The following is a 23,330-nucleotide window of genomic DNA, read 5'->3' on the forward strand; positions in this document are numbered from 1 at the left end:
ATGTTTCTTTGAGATAATAGCACCCATTAGAGATTCATGCCTTTTTTATTATCTTACACTGATTTATCATGATCGATTTTGCATCTCATCCATTCCCAATAGGCAGTGACACCCACAATTACACATCAGGTTTTATTCAATTCAGTTCTTTGCTAAAGACAAACCAGACAACAGCTGTGAGTTTGAGGTCTTTAGCCCTAATTTTTACTTCCTAGATATCTAGATTTGCATTTACAATACCTATATCAGACCATCAGTGATCATCACTTCTCATAATTAAGGTTTTTTTTTAATGAATTCTTGTATCAAGCTGGAGTTTATTTGAACAAATGTTTTAACATTCCCTTGGACCTATTTGGTACATAGGAATGAGGAGTAAGAATGAGCATCTCATATAACTTAAATCGTAATAGGAATGAAATTAAAAGTGATTCCGATGGAAATGAAATTTTAATTATAAGTGGGATTTTAATTCTCTTCAACTAAAAGGGATTTTGATTCCTTATTACAAATTATTTTTAAGCATACTTTTTAAAAATTTAAAAACTAAAATTTTTTTTAGGTAAGTTGTATCTAAAAATAATTTTTTATTTTGATTTTGTAAAAAATGCAAATTGTAAATTCAATTTTATAATGTAAACTAAATTTAATTCATGTATTATTAAAAATAAAAACAAAATTTTAATTATAAATAAATAGTTTTTAATAAAATATGAATATTAATAATGTAATAAAATCATAAATTATATTTTTTATAAATATTATAAAAATATAGATATTAACATTAATTGATTTTTTATTAAAAATAATTATTTTTTACAACATCAATTATATATCTTTTAGTTTTAAATTATTTTTTAAAATTATTAAACTTATTAATAAATCCAATAAAAAATCTCACTTGCAATTGTGAAAAAAAATTGAAAGAACAGCTATATTTTATTTTGTGTTTAAAGAACAGCAAGAAAATAGTGTTATTAATTTTCAAAAACAATTTTTTTTTAAAAAAAATTAGGCGCCCACAAAGGTTTTTATTATTTAGCAAAAAGAAAAAGAAAAAAAAAACTCAATGATTTTTTTTTTAATGAAAATAAAAAATTATTTCAAATTATGTACAATGTGAGATATTTTAAATAAAAATAAAAATAAAAAATTATTTTAAACCATATAATTTATTTATTTTTTTCATTTTCATTTCCATTTTTACTTAACATTGAAATAAAACCAAATTATCACTCCAATCTTACATTTCTATTAACATCCAAACACAAGAAATTCAAATACAAAATATTCATTTTCATTCCTTATTTCTACATGACAAACTATCTCCATTTACTTTATATCTTTAAAAATCATTTTCCAAAATTTTAAATTTTGAGGTAGCAAAACCTTTGACAAAGTTTTTATATCTTATATAAAAATTACTTATTTTATCTATTTTAAAAAACCAAAAACAAGATGTATCCAAAAGTTTTTTTACCCTTACTGGGCATTAACTAGCACTATCAGATTGTGGGCTGGCGTCGAGGAGCCATCCTTCTGATCCAAGTGGCTCCCATCAGATACCCGGTCTGAAATGGCTCTTTAACCAAACCTTAACCCACTCGTGTGAAAAGTCCCAACTAACCAGATTCCTCAAAGAGTAGTAAGAAATTTCTCAAAATAATAATAATGATAAAATAAAAGTAGAAAATGCAAAATAACAACTTTTTATTCATAATTAATGCAAAAGTTGAGAGGAAAAGTGTTTAAAAATATGGTTTAAAGCATGTGGTGAGCAGAGGCACCTACTTGAATGGCAACTATGAAGCATCTAGTTGTTTCACCTGCAGGCCCGCGAAGTCTAAGCATCTCCATGAGAAGTTCTTATGACAGTAAAATTAAAGGATCCAGCACTCAACTCATCATTCATAGTTTTACCACATGCTGCATTGCAATTTTCTCATCAGGATTTGTATACACACGTGTACATTTTTTACAACAAATTGCTTACACTTCCGCACTTTGAACAAATAAATGAATTACTAGCAAAAATAGATAGGATAAATGGGACATACTCTACACTCATGTCCACCAAAGCATTTGTTCTTTTATTTTTCTGAACAAAACTCTCAAGCTTTGATCGCCTTTCTGAACTATATTCATCGTTGCTGCATTTCAGCTTAAGCATCTTCTAATGAAATACTATGCTTGGTTAGTCATATAGGCTAACTGAAAAGGAGATGAAGGAAAATTATCTGATCTCCAAAATCCAGGAGGTGCATTCCTGGAGAAGTTGAAATTTCTGATGCATGGCTATTTTCAAGAAAACCTGCATTTTGCTTTGGAATTCAGACACGTCTTCCTTGCACCTGAATGAGCCGGCACATGAACATTGCTCAGCCAAATGTGCTGCTTTCACCTGATTGCACTTGAGGCACACCAAGTCCTGCACATGGTAGAGACGTTCTCTCTGTCGTACAATTTGAAGAAGAGCATTCTCCATTACCTCACGGTCATAAGGCTGCCCACACTGTGGCACAGCACAACGCCACTCCTGAGCCAATAAAGCTGAATCACGGCATAAGTCCAGGTCTCTACAGTCATTGCAATAGCTGTTAAAACAATAATTGGAAATTAGCAACTTGTTTGAACTTGGATTTGAGAAGACAAATAAATAAGTAAAAAAAAAACTCCTTGAACTTTTGAAGTATTGAACTAGTTCCTATTTTGGCCCAGCTTAGAAGAGAGAAGAAAAAAGGGGCAAAACTCAAGTACTATTGAGTCTGGATATATCAAGCAAGGGATGAAATGATCATGAATGAGGTTAAATTCAAAGAACAATTATCATTCCCATATTTCACATAACAGAGGTCAGGCACAGATGCTCTAGTTATTTCACTGAGAAAGATCAAGTAATAATTACAAACCCCGGTTCCAACAATATGGAAAGAGCTGAATGAAGCTAATATGGAAATCATGTAGAAGCCATGATTTATCCAAAGCTAAATTAAGATAGAAGGTAACCATGCAACATGTGTAAATAAAAGCAAATTTGAGGAACCATTAAGAATGTAAATTACATGTAACAGGCCAATTCCACAAACCAGTACAAAACAGAGCTAGACTTGTTTCAAATTAGCAAGGACAAACAGATTCTCTTAGGAATCAGTGAAAAAATTAATTCTTATTATTGTTACAATTAAAAGCAAGAAAAATAATTAAATAAAATTCAAAAAGTTCAATTAATTTGAATTGATGATGAAAATGCCATACTTACAAATTCTTCACAAAGCAGAAAAACAAGGGATGATAATCTTCTGTTTGCTTAGAGAGAGATTAATTATGGCCATGCACCTCTAGAAACTCAAGCTTTTCATGCAGTAAAAAATTTCATCCAATCATCAAATTATTAAAAAAGAAAGCAGCAATATTCACCTGAACTCTCTCAACCATGTAAGAGAGTTCTACTAAAACTATTGCGGAGATTTCTTAGGACTCATACTTGTATCTAATAATATCAGTTCATCTATTTCGTCAAATATGTTACAGAATTTTATTGTCAACGTCTTTTTTTCCTTTTTACCTGCAAATAACATTTGGTAAGATGAAAGACTGGCAGGGATCACAAAACTCTGCCTCTGGAGCAAACTCCCTCACATGCACATATTTTAACAGATTCTTCCTCATTACCTGTAAAATGATGGTACACAAGAATGAGATTCTATAAAATATAAAAACAATAAATAATAGGAAAGGAAAACAGAATCTGGGACAGAAGAACAGAGAAATGAATCTAAATAAGGAACTTCAAGATTAAAGCAAAAGAAGCAAGAGAAACAAAACAAGAACTATAAATTTAGAAAGAAAATTATCAGTCAGCTGTACACCACTCTGGTTTATCCAAGAAAAAATGGAGTACAGGAAAATATGTATAAGGGGAAGGAGAAGAAGGTCAAGGAAGAAAAGGAAAAAGGTGATTACAGCATGAACCACTCAATTAAACCTCAAATTAGTGAATATCTTTGCATGTAATAAAACTTGCAGTGAACTGCATTAGTGTCATATGCATATCATAATATCCTATCAGCTAAAGCATAGACGGGTACCAAATTTGGTAGATGTGTAATGATGGCCAAATATTTAAAACAAGTTTTTACCAGAATATCATGCTGAACATTTTGGTCAAGAGCTAGAACAGCACAAACATGCTTAATGAACTCAAGTGCAGCATCCCCAGTATGCTGGTCATTCTCAGATCTGTTCATTCCTTTCATATGAAGAACCGTATCACGAACAATTCTAAGAAGCTTGTCCGCAAAATAAGAGCTGATCTGTAGCACATATACAAAATCATAAAAATCTTATGTAGAATAGAAGATGGAATCAAGATGCCAACAAGCATTTGCAACTTGTATCCTCATTTATACCTGCTCTTTGAGATATTCAGTAATGTGTGATTCAAAAACCTCAGCAGCTGCAGCAGTGATTGATGGAGTACATGAGTCACCATTCCTTGCAGATGCTCTATTTGCCGCTTGCTCTCGTGCATATTTCCATGGGGTATACATAAATTCAGAAACTATCAAAACAAAATGATCCTGCAAAAGCAGCCCCATGATGATAAAACCTTAGGACACGAGGAGAACCTAAACATAACATGTAAATTCCTATAATAACTTTGCCACCTAGGTCATCAAACTAGTAAGGTACAGATACACAGCATATAAAGTCTCATAAGGTTACATACATAGTACAACCCTGAGCTAGTTAGCAGGTTTGACTGGAAAGGTGACCCAATAACTCAATAAAGGTGTGGTTTTTTTTGTGTGTGGAGGGGGGGGGGAGACCTTTTTTTTAGGGGCTCTTCTAAGAATTTTTAGGATTCAAATAACATCTTTTAGCCTTTTTATTATGTATTTTTTCCCTGAGTTTTGAGTTTTTCTGAGTCATTTTCCCTCTTTAGCAAGATTTAGAATTTCCACTACAACGTCCTTAATCTGATTCCGCTCCTCCCCACATGTTTCCATCATTCAAAATGGACCTATTGGATACAAGTTTAAGTGAATTGAAGACTTCTGGTATAATAGTACGCTGCATTCTATGATTAACCTGTACACTAAACATCTCGTATTTAAAGTTTATTTAACAAAACTCTAGTGCTAAATGTTTGCATATGTAATGACAAATGTTTGTACTTGTCCTTCTTACCTTTAATATATTTCACAACATTGGTTATATGTTGTTCGACAATCTAAATGTGTCTAAAATATGTGCAAATGAATGTGATTGTGTGCGTGTGTGTTAGGGAAAGATGAGTAAACAGTTCACAATATGATTCATGAGTTGTCATCTATGGTTGTTGTTAGTTGCTCAACTTAGTACACTAAATTATAGATGATATTCCATCAGTATCTCCATCTTCAAACAAAAAAGAATGGAGTAACTTACTTGAATTGTCTTTGGCAATTGTTCAGCAATGTTCCAGCTTGATACAATATCCACTTGAGATTCATCTTCTATGCTTTCACTAGTTGGATCTGAACTACCTATTAATGATCCACCATGGGATCTGGCCTGGACCCCACCATAGTTGTACTAGAATAGAAAAGCAAAAAAAAAAAAAAAAAAACAGTTTCATCAATATGCATAAGAAGGACCAATGATGGCCAAGGAGAAATACCAAATATCTTGAAGACTAACAAGTAATAGCATTTTCATTTGATACGTGCCCCATGCCATCAGATACACTTGATGGCTATATTGCTTTCCAAGGTCATCCAAATTGTTTGGCATCATTTTTTTTTTTTTTTCATTTTTTATCACAAAATAGTGAAAGACACCTAAGACTAATAAAGAAATGATCATTGAAAATATAGAAATTTGTTGAGTGCCAATGCGTAAAATATTTACAAAAAATTGCCTCTTGACGTTTTCTATGGCTTACACATTTTTTATCACACAACAAAATTTTGAATCTCTTGGCCTCAAAACTGAGACGTAAAGTTAGACCTTTTCTACGGATTGCACTTTTTTCTTCATACGTTTCTTGTTTTAACTAGTTGCTTCTTCATTTGTTTCCTTTAATAAAAATTTGTGGCTGCTCTAAAATTATGAATGTGGCATTTTGAGAAATTTTTATTCAATTCAATTATTCTTTGCTCTATGATATCCAGACCCTTCAACCTCACCCAATGTACCAGTGTCTAGACAATATGACAAGGGTGTGGGAGTGGGGACCCATTTCATATGCTCTTATTTGCTTCAGACATGTACTGTTTTGAAATTTTTTCTCTTCCAAAAATAAGGATAAAAGAGAAAAGAAAGAGTATTATTTTTTTTTCAAGGACATGTTAATTCTTTGCTTCTAATTGACTTTCAACTGATTTTTTTCCTTTATTATATCATATCCAAATACCATTCAAGATCTTTTTTTTCTTAGTCAAGTCTCCATATTCTAAAATTTGAGATGTGGAGGATCAAACACATGGACACATACCTGCACCCAACACATTTACCCAAACCAATGTAACATAGCTATTACCAGCTTCTTGTTAAGTTTCAGGCTGTTTATTTATTTATTCACTTTTTGTATGTGTTCAAATGCATGTGTTCTTTTCTTTTTGTTTTTATAGGGGGGTTGATTTCGTGTGTGTTGGGGAAGATGAAGCTGGTAGGATGGCCCAAAGCTCAAAAGCAGTCTGTTAAACTCAGTAATCCAACAAAGATCCCAATAATCTAATACAGGAAACATTTCAAAGGTCATTCTTTCATTCTTTTTTTCCTTTTTTGTTTTGTTTGTATTGTTTTGCCTTTTTGTGTGTGTGTGGTAAAGAGACACACAAAGACAGACAAGCACACAAAAGGCTATAAGAATATTGTTTGGTGCAAAGTTAATTAACAATAGAAATCATAACAAACAAACCTGATCCATAAAAAGCAAGGAATGCCAGAAGTGCAATGGCTCAATCTCAATCCACTCAAATAAGTCTCTGAAAACAGCAAAGGTGAGAATTAGAGAAGGTAGGAAAAATAAAGAATCCATTTAAACAGCGACTCAATGCTGAAAACCAACCTAGTTTGCAGAGTTTTGAGTAAACTATCACAGTATGCTTTGGCTGCAGACAAGTCTGATTTTCCGGTGTCTATAATAACCTTTGAGAAGTTAGCAAATACAATTGCGGCACCCAATTTTCGAAATTCAGCTAACAACAATGCAAACACCTTTTGCATGACCTGTCAATATTTACAGCAATCAAAAGAAATCATATCTTAATCAAGTAGGAAAACACAATAGATAATAAAAAATTAATTGTATCACCTATGCAGCCAGGCTTTTAGATATCGGCCAATTATGAGAGAGCCACTTAAATGACATGATAGATCTTATTATAGCATCTTTTAGTAAACATATTTATAACAATTTTGCTTCTTCAAAGCCCCATGAACGAAGTAGTTAAACCATGTAGATCCACCAAGTGGGGAAAACAAAGGAAGAAAAGAGGGAAAGAAATGAGAGAATGGAGGAAAAGAGGATGGTACAGATCTTTCTCCATCTCATTGTGTTTAAACTCTCCACTGTATTATATTTATAATACTCGATGATATTGGTTAAAAGTATCAAATGATCCATATATGCCAATATGGACACAAGAAACCAATAGTTATCATATTACTCAAAAAAATTTGGAAATGGAAAGAGGAATATACATCTGAATCAGGAAATTAAAAGAAATCCTTCAAAACAAAGTAAATATATATGACACATAATATATTAACTCTGCCAATGAACAAGCTATTGTTACAAACATTGGTGAATAGAACCATCATTACAATTTCATCTTTGGACCATAAAAAAGCAAAGGGTGGAGTACCACAGAGAGAAGAGAGGTATATCTAATCCTACCAATTCTATTCGCATAATGGAACTATTTTTTCATGTTTAAGAAACCTGAAAGTATGTGCTTGAAAAAGCTTTTACCTTGTGAAGAATGCGGTGAAGAGCTGGGTCATGAAGTTTTGATTGTGGGCTGCAATATAAATGTGAAAGCAAGTATCTGTAAGTCAAGAGCTACTGTACACAAGAAAAACCATCATTAAATGAGTCAAGATCAAAAGGTATATGTAACAAGTTAAGATGCTGTGACCTGTATAGCCATCGATATAGATGTTGCAGTATTGCATCAGCAAATACATTTCCAGATGAAACTGCATCTGCTAGGCACCTTTGGATCAATTGTTTTAGGACACGAAATGTAGGCGCACATAAGGTTGCCTCATCAAAGCCACACTGTTCATTGAAACCATGTGCTCCCATATTCATGTCCTGTTCAAATCCAAATAAAGCACCTCCTTCCATTTCATTTACTTGGTTACTTTTCAGAAGAGCATTTACAGCAAGGTGATGAATCTGCAAAAAGGGAAAAAAAAAAAAAAAAAAAAAAACAAGTTTAACATGGATTTTTGCATGATATGTCAGATAGGAAAAAAAAAACAATACAAGTTTCCATTTTCTGGACCTTTAGCTCCACAGCAACTTTTCTATAAGCACCAGGATAAGTAAGAACAGGTTGATGGACCTATTTTCAGAGAAATCACTGGTAAGTTCACAGGAAAAAGTTACAAAAGAACCAGAAGTACAGGCTTACTAGGTGTCTAGAAGTAAATGCAACAGATTATTAAGAAAAATAGCATAGTTCAGCACAATGGATATCCACTCTTATAAACCAAAATGGAGATCATGAAGACAAGGAAAAAGCACAAATAACCAGAGAGATTGTGTGTGTGTGTGTGTGTGTGTGTTCCTCACACTAACCTCATCAGCAAAACATGTATCTTCTTCATTAAGGCCTCCTAGATCTGGAATTCCATTATCAGATATCCAAAGCACCTGTGAGAATCAAAATTTCAATGACATGGGAGAAGTTGGAACAAAACCTAGAAATCATGCAAAAGGTTTGAAGCTTAAAATTATCAAATGCCTATAACCCAGGCAGGACCTTAAACAGCTATATTTCTGTAAAAGTATTTTCATAAGAAATAAAATTTTTATTAAGGACTAGGGAATGCAGTAGAAAGATGAGAGACCTTTGAAGCAAAAGGAGAAACAAACAACATTAAATGAAAGGCAAAACCAAACAACTGAAGCCCCTAGGAATGTTCCAGGGTGGAAGTCCCCTGTGACATCAGCCGACAAAATAGTCTCCTACTAGGCCATTCTCTCAGCTTCCCAATTTGCTTCTTTGGGTCCCAATCCAGAGAGTCCACCCGTGAAAACTTCTCTATATGCTTATCTCATTAATTAGGTGATCATAACATCAAGGATCTCCACTCCTCAGGGCAGCCTAAGATATAACTGCCAATGAATTCCCTTTATGAATGATTGGTAGGTCCAAATTCAATGGCCCCTACAACGCCTTCCAATAATGCTAGAATCTCCACCTTAATTGCCAAATGATGCCAACTGGGTTTGAAAGACAATTTATTATGTTCCCTACACAATCTCAAATAAACCCTTCAATAAGTATCCAGTATAGTTTTCCAAAGTGCAACCATCAAAACTGAGCTTGAGAGTCCCCTCAGAAGGAGAATCCCATTGACATAGAATATGCACTTCTTGCTTCCTTGTAGAATGAATGACCACCCAATCTCTCACTATTAAGCTCACATGAACTCCACCGAGCATTTTGGCCTCATACATCCAAAGGGACGTAAGGGAGACTCATGACCTATGCAGCCTACCTTGCTTGAACCTTCCAAAACCCTTGAAGGAGATGATCCACATGACTCCAACACCATAGAGTACTTTCAAAACCATTAATCCACAAGAGCTAATACCTTAAGGCACCCTACTCGGACCCAACACGCTCCCCCTTCTCTACATTATCCCCACAAACCATTTCCCACCTAATAGAGCCATCCCTATAAGACTTCTCATGCCCAACCCCAGGAAATCCCTCAGAATTTTCATGATTTAACAGCCACACTAACTGAGATTGATATGGCACCAAGCCTTGGGAGCAAGCCTTAAGTGCCACATCAGCAGCTGCAAATGCCACATCAGAGATTCAGAGAATAGAACAAAAGGGTAAGAAGGCTGAGACAAAGACAAAATCAAAGCCCAATTCCAATCTTACAGACACAATTTGGGTCCTTCTACCAGCAGTTTGAATCCAAACAAAAAAAAAAGGTTGCTTTTCCTTTAACCAAATCCTTGATTTTAGAAATGAGATCATAAGAAAGTGGTGGAGAATACCTGTTGCTGATCACGTAAAGCTCTTGAAAAGAAGAGATCTGCTGTAAATATAAGCCAATCAGGCTCGAAATTCCCCAGCGGTACCTGCTTCAATAGAAGTGTTATTTCCTTATTAGCATATACATTAAGACAAAACTGTTGCTATGGAAATAAAATAATTACATGGGCATATCTTGCAAGAGAAATTCTCTCATTCAACCACTGAGTTGCCGCTGCACAGCGTTGCATTCCAATTTTTGCAGCCACAATTTGCCATCCAAGAGCCTGAATTGAAAAGGAGAATTAAGCATCAATATAATTTGGACCAGATGAACCACAAAGCAACATGTGCATGTGACACAGTTATTGTTTCAGATTTATACAAATTATACTACCTGATAATGAGAATCACGAGCATTTGAAGGAATGTTGACACATGGGAGATCGTCTAAAGCCCGTATACCTGACTTCAACAAATGAACATTTGGGCATTCGATAACAGCAACTTCAGGTCCATGATGTTGATGCCTGTCAATAAACATATTTATGAGGCAATTGAATCAGGCATAGAAAAACAAAAATGAAGTTCAATACAACCCAAAAAAAGAGAGCAAAAATGAAACTAATATTCTTCTGAGCTAGAAGTTGAAAAAAAAAAGAAAAGAGAATCAGGAAGTTGAAAAGCCTCTAACAAGATATCCAAAGATGATGCAGCAACTGGGGGATTGAACAAATTTTCACAATTAACAGAGGCAAATGATGGACACATCTTTATTACCCACAAATACCATGCCAAGTTGAGACAATGTGCATCCATATTAAAATGCAAATAACTAAGGCATGATGTCTTCCTTCTTTATATGGAATAAAAAAACCAAATCCTAAGGACCCTACAAAACCACCATTTAGTAAGATTTGACTTTCACTAAAATATATATTTCATGCAAGGTCACCAAATGATCAAAGTTTTAAATAATTGTATTAATTAAAATTTTGAGCCACCTTGAAATATTAATTATTAAAGCATCAAATATCCATCTTTTTCCCTGTCCCTTTATCTAACTAATACTACAAATGCTACACTTCTAGACTAAAAAACTGCCTATATACGATATGTGCATGGTAGTGAAAAGACTATCAGTGATGTTAGATCATATAAGGAACTGAGGTTGGCCAATTGGTAAAGTCTTAGCACTTTCCACATCTCAACTATGTACTTGTTTAACCCTCATGTTTTCTTCCTACTCATTTCATCACATAAAAAAAAATCTAAACAACAGTAAGAGCCATTTTGCCCACATAAATTACAATGAATTTTTCATTCAACTTCATCCTACCAAAAAGAAAATACACCATTTAATTCCAACTCAAATTTGAGCCCAGTTTCTCCACAAGGACATGAAGGTAGTTAAGTGGTAAAGCCTTAGTACGTTCCAGATTCTAAACTATTTATTTGTTTACTTCTTGTCCTTTCCTTCTCTTTTATACTCTACCAAGTCAACAGATAGCAATAATTATTTTGTCTGCATCAATTCTAATGAAGTTACCATTCAATTTCATCCTATCAAAAAGAAAAGTAACCTTTCAATTTCAACTTACATTTGAGCCTATTTTCTCCATGCATGAAACACACATGCAAACCCTAAAAAAATCAGTTGTATTTCTTGAACTTCACTCCATTACTTTCTCTTGTAACTCTGTTATTTTTGGTTTTCCCTTTTTTTTTTTTTTTTTACATTAGCTTATATTTCAAACTTTACCTTTTCTCGAAGAAATGTGATGTATATTCTCTGGTTTTCAAAAATTGATTCATCTTTTAATTTAAAATTTAAAAAAAAAAAAAAAAAAACAGTCACAAGCTACATTATAATATAAAAAACTTAAGGACGCATATATTTGTAAAAATATTTGGCAAATTTGTATGATATGAAGGAAAAAATTTATATATTTGTAAACATACTAGGACAGAATTTCCTTCCAGATATTGATTAACACAACTTATGAAGAAGTTTATCTAGCACCAGAAATTGTTATATGTATCAACAATACTTTCAGACAATTCATTAGGGCACCGCTATTTCTGATAATCATAATTTTTTTTGTTTGATAATGGTAAATGAAAAGCTAATGATAACTTTTGCACACAAAATAGCACAGAATATTCTGATATGGCAACACATTCATCGAATGTCAAGCACCCAAATAATTATCTTCTTCTAAATGCCATAGGATTGTTAGTGTTAAACTATCAATTAACCAAAAAGCTCAAGTTGTTAAATAATTAATCAATAAAGACTACAAATTCAGTTTAACACTTGGATTGAACCTTAACACCCTTCCTCACATTAAGGATGAAAATTCAATAATCACAGATATATTGATACTTGGATTTTATAGATATATCAGATACATATCAACGGATATTTTGACACAAAATATTAGTGGGCCAAATATTGATCAAAACTCATGGAAATATAAGAAAAAACTCTTACAAATGAAATTAGAAGTATAATAAACATTTTAAAGTTATATTTTTTTAAGAAATTAATATATGTATGATATAATTTGCAATATTAAATTTAATTATATCGTGCCGATTGATAAGAAATGTGAATTTTGTAAGTGTACACTCATTATGAAGCTAAATTATTGCAAATGTACTAATTATGTGATTCAAATGTACTACTATGCTAAGTTAATTTACTTACATCTATTGAAAATATACTAATTAATTGTAAAAATGTACTAATTTAAATTCAATGTTATACTAATTTAAAAGTGTACTAAGTTAATTTATTCTCAATAGACTATTATTACACTTGAATATCAAAATAAAATTAAATCATTAATTTAAAACTAAATTATTGTAAATGTGCAAATTATGTGATTCAAATGTATTTATGATTTTTATTTAAAAATATTGGTACATTTTGACACAAAATATTTTAAAATATCGGTGGATATTTTGAGATAAAATATTTTTATTAAAAAATATTGATAATTTTATTTACGATTTTATATTTGTCTTATATTTAATTAGGAGACAAAATAGATTATAAGATAATTAAAATTAACTTATTTATAATAATTTTATTTTAATTAATTTATAAAATACATTATAACATATAAAAAATATACATATAATAATCATATATATAAACAATTCTAAGCACATATATATCATAAAATAAGTTTGGCTTAATGACATAATCCATTTGTTTTAAACCTAAGCACCTGAGTTCAAGTCCATATCTTGTATGGGATTTTTTCATTTTGTGCAAATAAAAGCATAAGGTGCTGCCTTATACGACACTTGGCCACAATAGATGGGCAGGTTAAGCCTTAGTCTACCTTTGGCCTATACTAAAGTTAAAAATTTACATCTATTAAGTCGTTGGGCTTCATCCATCTTTTGGCCCATTAGAGAAGATTAAAAAGTAATCATGTATAGGCTAGTTGGGTTGATCCAACATTGGCCCATTGAACAAAATTAAAAAGTTTGGGCATTAGACATCACCATTTTTTTCCCCAATATATCTTTGATATATTGGAAATTTCAATAATTTTTTCCAATCCAGGGCTGATTTTTTGCTTATATCCTTGATATATCTTAAATCACCGATATATCGTCAATATTTACCGATATTTCCGTCAGTCGATATATTTTACCTATATATCATATCCATCTTCTCCGTTATACGATATATCCCGATATTTTCGCCCTTGCCTCACATAAAGTTCATCTTCTATGTGGGTTCAACAAATGGAGGAATAAGCAGGCAGAAAGATTTGAGCCATGAGCTCCTGAAATCTAGGCCATTAAACTACCACTGTACATAACAGATTAATGGGCCAACAATGTAAATCTTGTTGGTGAACACTTAACACCTATCATACAGCCTATGCTAGCACATGGGGCTCAAAATGGGACCGTGTACAACTAAGTAACCTATGACCTAGAAGAAACAAAGTTATGTCACCAAGTTAAACTAGCAATGATGTCAAAGCTTAACCTATTACATTATTGGCCAATAAATATATATCAAGGCAGCTAACATTCAACACCATGCTGCACGTTTTGAGTTAATCCAAAAGCTAAAATTGATAGTTTAACAGAAGGAAATCTCAAAAATAGCTAGCCTACTGCAAACAGTAAACAAAATCATACTTAAAAATTGATAAACCATGTCATTCAGAGCATAGACATGAAACAAAACCTGTGGTCATTTATTGTTCTTTGTAAGAATTTTTCAGCATCCTTAACATATCCAACGTAGTCCACCTGAATACCAATACAAATGGCAAAACAATTAAAACAAAAGTTACTGCCAATAGAAAAATAGTCATGAAAACTTATAAGCAGAAAAACAACCAGTTCACCTTGAAACTGATACCATTTCTAGGCTGAGGAGGTTCAATAGACAATGCTTCACAAGCTTCACGGAATTGTTTTTCGATAATAGATGGTGATAATTCTTTGTTTTGAAAAGGGTTAACCACCACAACAGATATGGTTCTAGATGCAGGAAAATATCCAACGTATATAGCTCGTCCCTCAGAGATGCTGAAACAAATACCAAATTTCTCAATATCAAAATTTGAGATTCTTTTCATGACTCCTAGACATGTGTGAAGGACATATGATGCATGAACATGCTTGCAAAACCACAAACAGATTATGGGTTAGAATGCTTTGGTTGCTGTTCATAACTTGAGGCCAAGATAAAGACTAAAAGGCATTAAAGCTTTTAACAAAAATGAAAAATAAAGCAAATTGCTCATACCACATTGTGAAAATTATTTTTAAAAAGAACAGAAAAAAAAAACACCTTAAAAATCAAATAGGCATGGAAACTATCAATTTAAGAGGTGTCTTTATTCTAGGCATACTCCGCCTAAATAATAAAACACAATGCATTAAATGCTGAAAATCCAAGACATGCAGCAAATATCTATCATTGGCAAAATTCAGACCGACTAATGTGAAACTCAAAGAATCAGATGAGCTCATTTTTCTTTATGAAGAATAACAAAACCTTTATTGAGATCGTGAAAGGAAAACATATAAAGGAGATCTCCCTTTAGGCTGGAAGAGGCTAAAGACCAAAAGAAAGTACAACTAGGCCCAGAGCCAGGCCAAAAATACAATGCAAAACAAAAAATCAAAAACAGACATTGATACTCCACTGAAGATTTTCCTCTGCCTTCCCTTTGAGAAATTAAAGAGTCCCTTGTCTCATAAGTTGAAAGGATATCCACAACCTCTCTTAATGAATTATAATAATTCCAAGGTCCAGCCTTGTGATGATTAGTACACTGAACTAAATAAGAAAGTTACTTTAAAGCAAATTCACCCAGACCCATGCTGGTACAAGAAACATCGAAAGACGAGAATTCCATTATCTAGAGAAAGAGGTGTGCATAAGACAAATTTCCTAACAATTGAGTACTTTTATGTTTTGAATGAAAAACAACCAAAAAAGATAAGACATCCGAATTACTTCAAAAGAGCTAGATTGATCTTGAGTTAGCCAAGATAGATTCATGTCCCATTTATTAGCATTATCGAAGCAACCATTATACCACTAGCAAAAACTGAAGTTACATGTCTATAAACATGGTATCATATTTTACCTATGGTACAAGTAAAAGAAAGAGATGGACTGTTCCAGATAAGGGCATTCAGTTGTGGTCTTCATGTGCAACTCACTCAAACTCCAGCCATCTTGGATGTTACGTTTCTTAGCAGTTTTATCCACTTTGCAAACACACCCAATCTGGAGGACAGCATTAAACTCCAATGGCACCTTTGTTTCATATATTCCCTGATCAAAGAATTCAAATCAAGTTAAACAATAACACTATTCAATACATGGATATCACAAAAGAAAATAAAGATTAGTAAGACTACGAGGTGAAAGATTTTGATTAGAGCCATAAACAATGACAACTTTAAATACTGTTTCACATACCACAATTTGATGAAATATTGGACATAAAATAGATTTTATGAGTAGCTAACATAAAGGATTTCGGATCCAAAATAGCAATTAAAATTCAATCCAAATTATTATTTGCTTTTTGAATTGTCTCTAGCATCTAATCTGGCTTTTCATCAGCTTAGAGAGAAAGGAGATTTCTTCATCAACCGTACTTTCAGCATTTCACTTTGAGGCAAGCAATAACATTAATAAGACATTTTGAAACATTTTTATACATAAGAATTCATGAAAAAATGCTTTTACAAAAGTGCATATCTCTGTTTTCTTTTCTTCCTCACAACCCCACCCAATCCCTTGCTACTTGAGCCAAGCCTCAAGGGCACAAAAGTTCACATTTTTTAATAAGCTAGCTTTTGCAAAAATAAAATAAAAATCAGGTTTTTAAAGAATTTTTATGTATGGACCAAACCAAAGTTTATATGGATCAATCCAAGTTTTTTTTTTTTTTTTTTTTCTCTCTCTCCTATCACTTTTGCAATTTGGTACATTTTGAAATCATTTTTTGAAGGCTTTTTCATCCTTCCTCTTTTGTACAACTATTTACTTTTAAACAAGCATAAGCTCCTTGCTGCCCCCACCCAATAAAAAAAAACTTTTCCAAGGCTATATGATGTTCATTGGAAAGAAATGTTGTCACAAACAAATTGGTCTTCCTAGGCTATATGGTGTCATCTGAAAGGGTATTGATTGGTAATAAGAAAGTGGAAGCTTTTCAAGACTGATTTTCATCTCCAACTTCAAGCATCAGTTGGTACTACAAGAAGGGTAATGGTCCAATTGGTTGTGATCATGGCCATCCATTAGGAAGGGATGGAATATATTCCAAAGCTTCACTATATTTCAATGAAAAGGGAATGAGGACCAAAATTGGGATGATGTATAGTGCGGGGAGAGGTTGCTCAAAGATCAATTTCTGGATCTTTAAGTCATGACTTCTGATCAAGAAGCATCTATCATTGATTTTTGGAGCTCTAATTGTGGCAAGGTCATTGGTGTCCATGTTCTATTAGCAGTTTAAATAACTGGGAATTGGAGATAGTGGTGAATTAATAAATCTTAAATCAACTTCTTAATTCGATAGAACTGTCAATGACAGCATAAAATATGGAACAACCTAATTCCAATGACAAGAAAACTATGTGAATCCTTTGAAAATTTTCATTGAATAATGTCATGCAAACGATAAATGTAAATATGGGGTGAAATATGCTGACCTCAACTTCTGGATCTGCTAAGTGAGCTGCAAGTTTTCTGCTCTCTCCCCTAAATTGATCTTCATCAATTATAATCTATAAAAGGCACCAAAAAAAGGAGAGAACAGAAAATTACCTCAAAAACCTGCCACTTGAAGCCACTAATTTTAGACTACAATAACAATTTTAAGTCCAACTCCGTAGATACCTCAATTAGGTTATAGCTATGATGCCCATGTGGAAGAGTCTTGTTGACACGCCTTCCTGGAAACTCCTCTGTTATTGGAGCTTTAGAGTTGAGGTAAAACACTCTAGGAACAGTAATAGGAATCTTGAGCATCACTCCTTCTACAATAACCCAAGCAAAAAACTGGCCATGCTGTGAACTTGGGGCAAGCTGTATTATCTGAACAATAGAGGAAGGTGGTTTAGTGCTGAACAAAGTAATCATTCCCGCTAAATTTTCCTTGAAATAAATGACAATTATATAACCTGCCAATAAGAGTGTGTAAGGGCTAATTCATGCCTCCGGAAATATGAATTAACGCCAGTTCTTCCCTGTGCTTGCTTATGATTTATCACACCACCTGGAAGCTCTGAGACACCATTAGCCTGATTTGATGTCTTTGAATTATCCATCCTGCCAAAACAATGCAATATTTCCTCTAAAGTGAATACCAGGATCATAAAGCAAATGATGCACAAGATACATATACACAAATATATATCGGGAGTGTTTGTGTCTATGTATAAATTTATATATGTATTTATGCATAGACATGCATAAACATCGCACAAATGCAGGTATGCAAGCACAACCAAAATGGCTGTCTCAACTCATCTTATTTAGTCAGACTGAGGGATTCAAATCCAGTAAGCATTTGATGATTTACGAAGGATGACATCAATGATCCAAATCACATAACAGGTTTCTGTGAAGATACACTACAAAAGGTGTTCTGAAAAAAGATCTTCTTTAGTGTCATCCATACAATAGTGTTTGCCTACAGGATTGTACTAATCTACCCTAGGGCCAAAAAAGCAGGCACCAGAAATGTTAGAAAAATGTGATCATCCAACAGTCTCATAAACAGTCAACTCAAGTACTGAATTCAGGCAGAATGCCAAATGTCTAAAAGAGCTTTACCATGATTCTGTTTTAAATTACTACCACTCTTCCAATCCCTCTCAATGGAGTCTAAGAAACCTCCATTTTTTTTTTTTACAGGTAAATTTTTGTCCCCATTGGGACTTGAACCTGGAATCTCCCATAAACCCTCCCCATCCCTTTACCACTTGACCCAAACCTCAAGGGCAGTGGAATCTAAGAAACCTAAACACACACACACACACAAAGGAAACTACTAGTGCTAGAATTCAAAAGCAAGTTAACAGAAAGAAAGTCTTCCCTCTAATAACATGGGTCATAAGTACACTATCTGGTGCATGGATGCTTTAGCTCATGACCTAATTGTAACAATCCATCAAAGCAGGGCTAGAGTTCACGATTCCTCTGAAGGCCTATGGAAACTGACTGGGAGGATTAATCTCACAGGGAACTTGAGAAAAGAAATGTCTGACCAAATACTTATACAGTTGATAGTTAAAGACTGAGTGAGTGAATGCTATAGTATTTATCATTAGAAGGCAGGTTCTCAGCCAAAACATGCTATGGGTGTCTTTGAGTTCAGATGCCTATGAATCAGTGAAGTATAGCATGAGAAACTCTTATGGAAGAGACATCATATTAATGAAGATATATGAAAATTTCTGATCAAATTAGAAAAGGTAAAAAAAAAAAAAAAAAAAAAAAAAAAAAAAAACCCTTTTACATGGACAGAAAACAGACCACTGTATGTATGTCTCAGAGAAAAGGATACCTTTGCCTCTTCCTTTTCTCTCGAGCATCTTTCCACTTTCTCTTCTTCATCTCAAGCCATCCTTGATAATCCACATTTCTGTCAATATTATCAGTAGAGATATCAGTAGACTGCATCGGCGTCAATGCACTTTCACTATGATTGGCTGGTTGTTGGGGGGAATTTGCTAGGCAATTCATAGCATCTGACTGTTGTTTGCCATTAACTTCATAACAACGAACAATGGGTCTAGGTCCAGCTGAGGAAGTTCTGCCTTTGTTTCTGAAGTCTTCCAAATCTTCAATATTCTCTTCAGAAATAACGTGATTGGAGGTGATAGCATCGACATTCATTTTGACATTATCATCCCTCTTCAACGAGCCAAACATATCAACTAATTTTCGTTGGCGAAATTTTTCCTCCTTTTCACGAACCTTCTTATACAGCCAATCAGGATGAACTACCCTAGGGACAGGATTTGCAACCTGAAGAATTCTAATCATTCTTAAAATGAAAAAATGAAAGGGAATGTTTTAACAAATCACAGAGAAGAAGCAACTGGACCTTTTGCATTGCAGCAGGAATGGTTATAATTTTTTGAATTGCAGAACCAAGTCGCTGTTTGTAATATGACCAATCAACAATAGACCGAATGCCAACATCTGATGAAATCTTGCACCACTTCCTCACATAAAACTTCATAATTTCTGCAAAGTTAGAGGGGAAGGTAAATCCTAACTTTCATTTCTTTTAAAAATAACAGAACATTACTAAGCAGGCTCAGGAAGAACTTACCAGCATCAGTTTCAAATATTGCAACAGGAACAGCACGCTCGCTTACAGGTGTTCCCTGCTCACATTAGATTCAAGGATCCAAAAATAAATTTAGGAGGGGGAGAGAGAGAGAGAGCACCAGAAGTGTATGCCAGTGGTAATATGTGAAATAGCCACAACAGAAATGATTCAATCACTGCATTCATATTAAGAAATTACAATGTATGTTCACATTTGAGAACAACTCGTTCAATCAAGCTCTTGAGTCATCGATTGATAGAGTGCTGTGCTTGATTGATCAAAAACCAAGAGCATATAGGGCTTAGAATTTTCTCTTAACCAGCAGGTGTTGGCTTAGAAAATTGGGGCAGCAACTTTCACTTCACCACAAGTATTAATAGTGGTATCCTCATGGGGTATCAGCAGCCTGCTGGTGGAGAGGGATTCAGTAATGGTTGTTGGCCTTCATAGATAGTCTTAGCTGCAGATGGTTTGGTTTTAAGGCTGTTTTGTGTAGATACCTGTCAGTATTCTTTTTTTTTTTAGTACACTTCCTGTATACTTAGGGTGTGCCCCCTTTCATTGGTGCTCTTTCAATAGATTCTCTGTTTGCTTATCAAAAAATAAAAATTAGTGGGTGTAGAAAGGAAAGCGGAGCCTTGGAAACAGGGTGTGGAGGTGGAAACTAGCAGATGTCTTCAGAAGCCAGGTGCACGTTGGTTGCTTAGTCAGAAAAACAAAAACCGAATAGATTGTCCAAGCAAGGAGCCTTTTTGCCAGAGCCTTTCGTTGAGGATTTGCTACCTATCATTAAAACTTTCAGGAGGCGAAAATTATTTTACTTTAGGTTGTATTACAGGGGGCTATGTAATTGGCAGTTGGTAGATAGTTATTGTTGAACCAACCAACTAGCCCAAAAGCTTAAACAATTAGGTAATGGACCAACAATGCATATGAACCTCTAATAAACCAAGTCTATGATATGATATTATACTACAAATTTTACTACACTTAAATGGTGGACCCATAATGCATATCAGGTCAAATTGGGCTAAGGCTTTAACGCCCTGCCTTACAGGTAGCCTTCTTTGTGCTTGAATGTAAGCCCAATAAATAGAAAAATAAACATGCAATGAGGTTGGAACTTATTTTTTTTTATTGGAAACAATACAGAGATATATTGATAGATAAAAAGAAGTACAATAAGAAGGATGAGAAATCCTCCCGCCAAAGAAAACTAAACTACAAGAAATTACACTATAAAACAAGCAAACTCTCTATAATGGACCATTCCTTATGGAGTACACACCGCTAACCAATCAAGTTGTAACACATTAAGCGGAGTCCCCTTAAAAACCTTGGAACAGAAAGCCCAAAGAGAAGCAAGGAAAACAATAGAGTCCCAAAGATACTTTGAATTCCTTGCTTTATCCTCATAAATCCTCGCGTTTCTTTCCCACCACACAACCCGAATTAGAGCGATGCTCGCAACTTGCCACAAAACTATCCCCCTCTTAGATGAACCAAAAGCATTAAATTTGATGGACATCATGTCAAAGATGCTCCTCGGGGGGACGCAATCCGTCTTAGCTAACTGAAATAATCTATGCCACAACCCAATCGTCAAGGAACAATGAAGGAAAAGGTGATCTGCTGATTCCCCATGCTTCATGCACAGAATACAAATATCAGGACTAAGGGCTTTGTAGGGTATTCTCACTTGTAGCATGTCATTAGTATCCACCTTCTTGTGTGCCACTAACCAGACAAAGGACTTCACTTTGAAAGGGACTTGAGAATTCCAAACGAACTTAGAAGGGAAAACCTGAGAAGATCCAGAAAATTGAGATAATGCTAGAAAGAAAGATTTGATTGAAAAAAGCCATGAAGAAGATAATGGCCAAAATCTGGCATCTGGAACCGAAGGAGATAGATGCAATCCATCAAGTAACCGCATGAGGCCTTCTAAGTCCTCTATCTCAAATCTGAAAGGTTACGGCGAAAATTTAAATTCCAAGAGAAAGGCCAAGTAAAACCGAGAACTGAAGAAATAGGAATATTTTTATCCAAGACTACTCTAAATAATCTTGGATATTGGGTTCCCAAAGGTTGGTCCCCTCACCACAAATCTTCCCAGAACCAAATTCTTTCCCCATTTCCTACCACAAACCGAGTAAACAAGGAAAACTCCTGAAAGACTTGTGCAATAGCCTTCCAAGGACAACGATGTGACCATCTGATTAAAGTGTTAACATCCTAACCATTAAAGTGTGAACCATAAATGCTTAATATGATCTGATGCCATAGAGTTGAACCCTCTCTAGGGTACCTCCACAGCCATTTCCTTAAAAGAGCGAGATTCCTCAAAGAAATATTCCCAAAACCCAAACCCCCTATTGTCTTTGGTTTACACACAACATCCCATCTCACTAAATGATCTCTTTTGCCTTCCCCAATCCCTGACCATAAAAAATCCCTTTGCAACCTCTCGATTTTTGTAGCCACTGAAGTGGGTAACTTAAATAAGGAAAGGAAGTAACAGGGCATATGGGTATGGCAAGAATGGATAAGAGTTATCCTTCCCCCGAAGGATAAGTAAGCCTTTTGTCACCCATCTAATCTTCTTGAGATTCTCTCAATCATTGGATCCCAAAAGCCACACGTCTTGGGGTTTCCTCCCAAAGGAAGACCCAGATAGAGTATAGGCCAGCCAGAAGCCTTGCAATCAAGCATCTCAGCCAATCTTGAAAGATGAACCTGATCAAGATTGATGCCATAAATATTACTCTTGTCAAGGTTGACCTTGAGCCCAGAAATGTGCCCAAACACTAGCAAAAGATTCTTGAGAGTCTGCAAATCTTCCTCCCTAGTGTTAGAAAAGAAAATGGTATCATCAACAAATTGCAAATGGGACACCCTAGTTTTGTTTCTACCCACCTGAAACCCTCCAACATATTTCTTTCATCTACTCTCAATAGCATCCTGCTCAGTACATCTGCGACTAAAGTAAACAAAAAAGGGAATAAAGGGTCACCTTGTCTTAATCCTCTAGATGCCTTAACCCACTCTTTAACGCTTCCATTCACCAAGATTGCATAAGATACCGAGGACAAACATCCACTCATCCATTTCCTCCATCTAGGACTGAACCCCTTCTTCTCCGACACTTGATCCAAAAAATCCCACCTCACGTGATCGTAAGCCTTTTCAAAGTCAATTTTGAAGACGACACCTTCCTCCCTTGATCGTCTTCTCTCATCCACTATCTCATTGGCTATGAGAACCGCAT

At 34.3% G+C, this 23,330-nt stretch overlaps 1 protein-coding gene across 2 annotated transcripts in view; it reads right to left on the minus strand.

The window, feature by feature from the left end:
* Positions 1-1,686: 1,686 nt before the first annotated feature.
* LOC117916299 (DNA polymerase epsilon catalytic subunit A-like) overlaps positions 1,687-23,330 on the minus strand; it is a 91,107-nt gene continuing 69,463 nt past the window's right edge. The window contains exons 27-50 of one of the 2 annotated variants that reach the window (XR_004651542.1): positions 20,063-20,117; positions 19,832-19,974; positions 19,289-19,752; positions 17,901-18,048; positions 17,617-17,814; positions 17,430-17,504; positions 15,848-16,038; positions 14,594-14,777; positions 14,431-14,495; positions 10,609-10,741; positions 10,397-10,498; positions 10,235-10,318; positions 8,795-8,869; positions 8,499-8,558; positions 8,127-8,389; positions 7,961-8,009; positions 7,055-7,215; positions 6,905-6,971; positions 5,431-5,577; positions 4,410-4,580; positions 4,140-4,313; positions 3,566-3,672; positions 2,058-2,594; positions 1,687-1,926 (exon numbers count right to left, since the gene is read on the minus strand). Coding sequence is in view for 1 of the 2 variants with exons in the window: in XM_034832253.1 (XP_034688144.1) it covers positions 2,234-2,594; positions 3,566-3,672; positions 4,140-4,313; positions 4,410-4,580; positions 5,431-5,577; positions 6,905-6,971; positions 7,055-7,215; positions 7,961-8,009; positions 8,127-8,389; positions 8,499-8,558; positions 8,795-8,869; positions 10,235-10,318; positions 10,397-10,498; positions 10,609-10,741; positions 14,431-14,495; positions 14,594-14,777; positions 15,848-16,038; positions 17,430-17,504; positions 17,617-17,814; positions 17,901-18,048; positions 19,289-19,752; positions 19,832-19,974; positions 20,063-20,117 (3,477 nt within the window). In the remaining variant the exon portion in view is untranslated. Of the gene's footprint in view, positions 2,595-3,565; positions 3,673-4,139; positions 4,314-4,409; positions 4,581-5,430; positions 5,578-6,904; positions 6,972-7,054; positions 7,216-7,960; positions 8,010-8,126; positions 8,390-8,498; positions 8,559-8,794; positions 8,870-10,234; positions 10,319-10,396; positions 10,499-10,608; positions 10,742-14,430; positions 14,496-14,593; positions 14,778-15,847; positions 16,039-17,429; positions 17,505-17,616; positions 17,815-17,900; positions 18,049-19,288; positions 19,753-19,831; positions 19,975-20,062; positions 20,118-23,330 lie in introns of both variants that reach the window. The other variant, XM_034832253.1, reaches the window with a different exon arrangement.

Source organism: Vitis riparia, chromosome 6 (assembly GCF_004353265.1).
Source record: "Vitis riparia cultivar Riparia Gloire de Montpellier isolate 1030 chromosome 6, EGFV_Vit.rip_1.0, whole genome shotgun sequence".
NCBI lineage: Eukaryota > Viridiplantae > Streptophyta > Magnoliopsida > Vitales > Vitaceae > Vitis > Vitis riparia.